The sequence below is a fragment of the Macrosteles quadrilineatus genome, unplaced genomic scaffold, assembly GCF_028750875.1.
Source record: "Macrosteles quadrilineatus isolate MER2022 unplaced genomic scaffold, UCM_ALF_1.0 Scaffold_5__1_contigs__length_97177068, whole genome shotgun sequence".
Lineage (NCBI taxonomy): Eukaryota > Metazoa > Arthropoda > Insecta > Hemiptera > Cicadellidae > Macrosteles > Macrosteles quadrilineatus.
Genome location: NW_026542598.1, coordinates 88216168 through 88222167, shown reverse-complemented (window position 1 = coordinate 88222167; position 6000 = coordinate 88216168). Strand labels below are relative to the sequence as shown.

The 6000-nt window shown below is 37.0% G+C and overlaps 1 protein-coding gene across 1 annotated transcript; it reads right to left on the bottom strand.

Annotated features, from left to right (window-relative positions):
* Positions 1 to 699: 699 nt before the first annotated feature.
* On the bottom strand, positions 700 to 5860 carry LOC128995396 (uncharacterized). Its single transcript, XM_054420405.1, has 4 exons — positions 5778 to 5860; positions 3996 to 4171; positions 1684 to 1811; positions 700 to 1301 (listed from the first exon to the last, which is right to left on the bottom strand). The coding sequence occupies exons 2-4, from the start codon at positions 4166 to 4168 to the stop codon at positions 700 to 702; spliced, it is 903 nt and encodes a 300-aa protein (XP_054276380.1). The 5' UTR covers positions 4169 to 4171; positions 5778 to 5860.
* Between the last annotated feature and the right edge of the window lie 140 nt (positions 5861 to 6000).

Genomic DNA, 6000 nt, shown 5'->3' with positions numbered 1-6000 from the left:
GTTTTATTACAAATAAAGATATCTACAGCTATAACACTAGGTATAGAAAAAAGTATTTAGTGTTATCAAATCATAAATTAGAATTGTTTAAGAGAAAAACTTCATACAATGGTATTAGATTCCTAAATCACATACCAGATCACATAAGAAGCATGCAAGATGAAAGTAGAGGTTTGAAGGTGAAATTGAAAGAAGTTTTGATACAGATGTCACTTAAGTTAATTTATTTGATGACTTCTTTGACTTCAAACAAATATTAGATCTTAAAGTAGCGTAGCCTGAAGCTGATAATGATGATTTTAGCCTACTTAGTGTGCTGCTGCACACATTTAATATTATTGTACATCTAAATATCCAACTTGTTTGACACTATTCATGTAAATATGTATTTACAGAGATATGAATAAAGAATTTTTGATTTGACTTTGAAGTCTAACTGGTTATTTAAATAAACTTATGGTATACCAAAAATTTAAACAATGTCTTTATGCAATGCCGTGCTTTTCTCTTGGAGTTCGGAAAATAAAAATGGTTTTAGAAGAAATCATCTATTAATGTTAAACTCCACAAAAATAAATCAAATTCTATCAAAGTGTCTCCATGATTTATTTAAGTTTTCTAATGACATATAGTTGATACTGTTATTAAAATTAAATTACCTAAACTATATTTGATGATGTATCTTAGTGTGTTTTTTTTTTACATTGAGGAGTGACCTTCATCTGTGGTAGTATCGAAAGACAAAGATGAAGTAATTTTCTTTTTAGACATAGAAACTTTTCTCTGCGGCAACTTTGAAACTGATGTGCTGTTTTCTCGCATCACGTTCAAGGCGTTTATCAAACTACTTTTTAGAAACATGCTTTCCCCACTTGCCAAGTCAAAATTTGGCTTGTAACTATTTTTGGGGCGTTTTGTAGGATCATCACTATCTGTGGAAGAGCTGAAATTTCTCACACAACTCATGTAAGATGGACAGGGTCTTTTAATGCTGTCTAGAACTTGAGTACAGTTTGATGTTTCTTGATTAAATTTTCTCTTTGATGATTTTGTCACGGTTTTCTTCGGTTTTGAAACGATCTTGCTTCGTCTAGTAACTGGGTCTTTTACGGTTTTGGTCGGGTTCTGAACCTTCTTCCATTTTTTTACTTCGTTTTGTCCAGGTTTGCCATTGTTGACACTTGTTTGTTTTTTGTTTTTACCTGAACTTTTTTGTGTTTTTCCTTTTAATGTGACCGATTTTTGAGCTGCCTCAGGGGTCGCAGGGTTGTAGCATGCTGGTATAGACGGCATTTTCATTGCTGGAAATATTTAGTCTATTAGTTGTAACAATGTTAAAAAAAACTAAATTTTAAACGTTTAAATGCTGGATCACATGTTTTATTATGATTTTTTGAGTTTCGGTTTTGGTTTTGAGATTCAAAATTTATGGCTTTGACCATCTCTACAGCTGTTCCTCATTACTAACAGAACAACCCAAGGTTCTATTGTATTTATGTACTTCACTACTATCACCTAAAAATATTCTCGTAAAAATAATAACTATTTAAAGCACCATCACACAGTAACTCTTAACCACTAGTTTCAATTCACATTTTTTACCACATTATAGTCTATAGATCCACATGACCACATCATATACACCATTAGGGTTTTGCATTAAACTTTGAACTAAAAGCTCACCAATAAGCTGAGTCTGATACATCACCAGCTGACGCAATAGTTGACACCTCAATGCTTCAAATTGTCTAATGGTGTCTACGTAATCTTGGGGCATTTCTGATGGGACTTGTCGATTGGAAACTGTCGTCCTGAAAATTATAAATCGATAAGACACATTGTTGCCAGTCACGAGTGGTTGGCTTTCTACCAACCACACGGATACAACCATACTAACTACACGGGAAGTTCCCGTACACAACCAACAACACTCTGCACTCTGCTGTTTAGCAGTATTGCCAACCCCACGGTCCCATTCTTTTGATCTAGCTTCTATGATCGGCATTCATCCTCTTTTTGCTGATCCACTTTTAATTCTGTATTTTAAAGAAGGAATGTTCTTATTCTTTCCCCTTCTACTTCTGCATGTTTGTCAAATCAAGAGAGCCGTGCTGAGAAGGTTGAAATTAAAAATAAATCCACCAGATTCTGTAATGGGGCGAATGAAGCCTTGAAAATACCAGGCCACCCTTTGGAGTAAGCAGCATTACCTGCATGCATGGGGTTTCCTGGGCTCAAACTTCAATTTTATCAACAACACAACTCACAACAGACAGTCAAGATAACCCCCAAACCAAAACTCAACAATTAATTAAGAGTGTCGATCTGCAACCGATGAGACAGTAAGGCTGTGGTTTCCTAGACGCGTAATAGATGCGCAGCGGTTTAGATGCGCTGCGGCTTTTGTTCAGGTCCCAAAACGCAGCTGCCGTGAGTGGTTTCCTAGACTGCGTACAATACACATGGTTGGTGCGTAACTTAAGTTCACGGGAGGGATTACTAGTGGCTACTATGGTGTTATACGATGATTTAGATAATTAAATGCATACTTTGGTCAGTTTCGAAGAAACGTAAGCGGTGAAAAGTACATGATTAGGAAGTGTACGTGGCCATCGCGGAAGTTTTAACCGTAGTATTAGAGCAAACATGTCAATTTAAAATGTAAAAAATAAATTTTAATTTAACCTCTCAAACTTTGCTTTTACTGTTATTATATTTAGGCCAACCTATTCGGAATTTACCGAATTGACAAATAGTATATTATTTACGAGTATAACTGCAATAAGCATTCATACTCATACGCCAGCTCCTGTAAGAAGGACGGGTACTCTGCTAGTAATTAATATAGGATTATTACTAAAATGTTCAGGGGTTCCTAAAATATGGGGGCTCTTATATTTTTGGGAGTCTGTTGTTGTGCTGGCTTGAAAAGAATATTTGTCAAAATTTATTTACAAATTACAAATATGTGAGGATAAATTAACTTTAGGGAACATTTAATAAGGGAATTAAATATTAAAATTACACATTATGGGGTAATTGACACTAACTAACGAATGATATGAAATGTAATACTATACAAATTTTAATTGTATGAACAACATACTTCCATAATATGTCATTTCAAGAGTCGAATTCAATCGATTTTTCGTTGTTGTTGGGGAATTTTGTCATCTGGACATCATTTACTTCCGAATCCATTGCACAAGACATGTCTAAAACGCAGCGTAACTCAGATGTGACTGCTCTGAGAGCAGTCGGTGAAATACGCAGCTATTGGTGCCCGCGTATTAGATGCGCGCGCATTAGATACGCAGCCTTGGAAACCGCTTACACGAAACTCCATAAGACAAGTGTGCTGCGTCTTAGATGCGCACACGCAGCGCATCTATTACGCGTCTAGGAAACCACAGCCTTAAGCACATAATTCTGAATTGCGAAGAATTGAGGGAAAAGAGAAGGGCCCTGTTTGGTTTCATGTGACTTGGCCATGAATCGGACACTAAACATTGGTAGAAGCTCCTAGACCTGGACAAGGATATAGGCTATGCTGTAATGAGGTGCCAGGTCCTCCGCTAGTTAGTTCCCTTTACTCACTCAATCAATCAAGAGACATAGCCAACAAGATCTTAGGTTAGATTAATACAACACCAACTCATCACCAGAGTGCATATTTTTGGCTAAGATGAGTGAAGAATGTGAGTTAAATGGATGCAATGACAGATTTGTTACTAAGATCAGCTGGATCTTTATTCTGGAACGATCAATGAAAGGCAAGTGTGAAATCTAAGTTTCGAACCTTTAATAGGCTACCCTTCTGACTTGTCTTGATTGTGCTATGGTCACCTTCTGATTACCAAGCATTCACTGTATCATCTCAGCTACCCAGATTTCACATGAAGAAAAATTTTCATCAGATATTGTATGGAATAATCTTTTAATCCAGTTAATATGTAATTAAAAATATGATAATATCTTGGATTTTCCATTTTCACCTTGGTTTATGCATTGGAGGCCGAGTCTGGATCTGAGTAACCGGTAGCCACTGATGTGTCCGTTTCTCTACTCGGCTGTTCAAAGTCGAAGTTGGGTCATTCAACTTGGTCATGAACATTTTGGCAGCGAGGCTCAGCCAGTCAATGTTGTCGGTTCCATTCTGTTTGGACATTTTCTGGAAACAATGTGACTGTGAGGAACATAAAATGTAAAATATAACCGAATGTATCAACTGAATACTCTTCAATGTAAAGTACACATATAAAAGTGACAGCGTAGAGCATTGTCAACTGGAGAGTCTTTTAAACCCTATTGTCAATACCTATTGCTTGGCAGAAATGAAGGTTTGATTCTAGCCTCGGTCAAAAGGTATCCATCTGTTTAAGCATTAAGCGAAAAAACCCACAGATGAAAAAAACAATTTCTACTTTGCAAAAAGAACAGAGAACCCCTTTGTGCGGAGCCTTGTGCATCCGCACAGTTCGCACATGTCTAAAGGCGGGGACACACTCGTCATACACCCTTCCGATCCGACTCCGATCATACTGTGGTACGAGTGTCGGAGAGGGGAATGGTACTTAACTTTGAACGCGGGTGTTTACACCTCTCCGACACGCGTCAGGTCATACTCCGATCCTACTCCGATTTTGACTTCGATCACGCACCGACACTGCAGTCTATTCGTTTGTCGGATGCAGGATGGGTTGTTTCTTAAAAATCGCCTTTATTCGGTTTAAGAATATTGGTTTAAGATAAATATATGCCGATGCTTGATGTGACATCTGTGCGTGCATATCTTCAATTTGAGACCTCGATCATGAAAATCGGACGGGTAGAAGAGCCAATCGAACTCGAGAGAGAAAACCCAATGTGTTTAATATCCGAGACCCAAATTCTCCGTTTTTCACTGCCCTCCACAGATGTCTGACTTTCTTTCTCTTCATCTAGACAAACCACCATCATGGCTGAATCCCGAAGTCCAAAGTTTTTGAACATGTTTACCACCTTCTGCACGTGTTGATCGACCCAGTGGAGGAAATCGGAGATGAGTTGGAATCGTATATGACATGTGTGCTCACCCCCTCTGATCCCGCACCGATCCCTCTGGATTCTCACAAATCGGATCATAGTAGGATCGGAACAGTGTATGACAAGTGTGTCCCCGCCTTAAGGCCGGACCTGTTTGTTATTAGACCCTACCTAACATTGACCTATTGTTACAATCATTGTTCGCCTAAAGACAACAGACAGCATTATGGAGAAGTCATGCATTCTTAGGGCCAGACCAGCGATCTTGAGATTAAAAGCTAAGCACAAGCTATTATCCTGGGCAGCCTTGTTGTTACTTCTCAAAGGAAAATAACACACAACACACAATGATTAATCTCATTATGGTCTCAATTGGATTATTGTATTACAATTTTACCGTGAATATTAAAAATTTCCTTCAGTTATAAACCTTAAGGACAAAGCTATTCAATATCAACTAAGAGGATTATAGTTCGGCCACTTAGAAAACGACCTGCGCGCTAATGCTAAACCAATGCTGGAGGAGGTCGCTTTCTAAGCGGCCGACCTATAATATAAACACTGAACATGGATTTGGAATTGTTTTGAAACAATTAAACATATCAACATTGTCATTGAAAATTATACAAATAGGTTAACAACTTAAAACTAACAATATACAATTAAAAAATTAGAAATAGAAGTAATTTCTACATTTATGAAGCTAAAGTACAACATTGTTACAAAAGAGACATTAAACTGCTTCCACTTACCTAGAATTATGAAACAATTTGACTAAAATTTAGAAAAAGAGTTTTTGAAATTTTAATAATAATGTTGTGATTGTAAATTTAACATCATCTGTTGGCAATTGATTGATCAGGTTTGTTATCATTTGGTGCAGGAGGAGAGGTAAAATTGATCCAACAAAGGCTTTTGTAATTAACTATGTTGCAAAGAAAATAAAAAAAATTATTTTAGTAATGTGAGAAAGTA

What these genes read in the sequence shown, in the direction of transcription:
- LOC128995396 (XM_054420405.1), bottom strand. Translation starts at nt 4,168, where the DNA reads ATGTCCAAACAGAATGGAACCGACAACATTGACTGGCTGAGCCTCGCT. An exon ending in CCTCCAATGCATAAACCAAG is followed by an intron (nt 1,812 to 3,995) that starts GTGAAAATGGAA and finishes TATAATTTTCAG; the next exon opens with GACGACAGTTTCCAATCGAC. An exon ending in GTATCAGACTCAGCTTATTG is followed by an intron (nt 1,302 to 1,683) that starts GTGAGCTTTTAG and finishes AAATATTTCCAG; the next exon opens with CAATGAAAATGCCGTCTATA.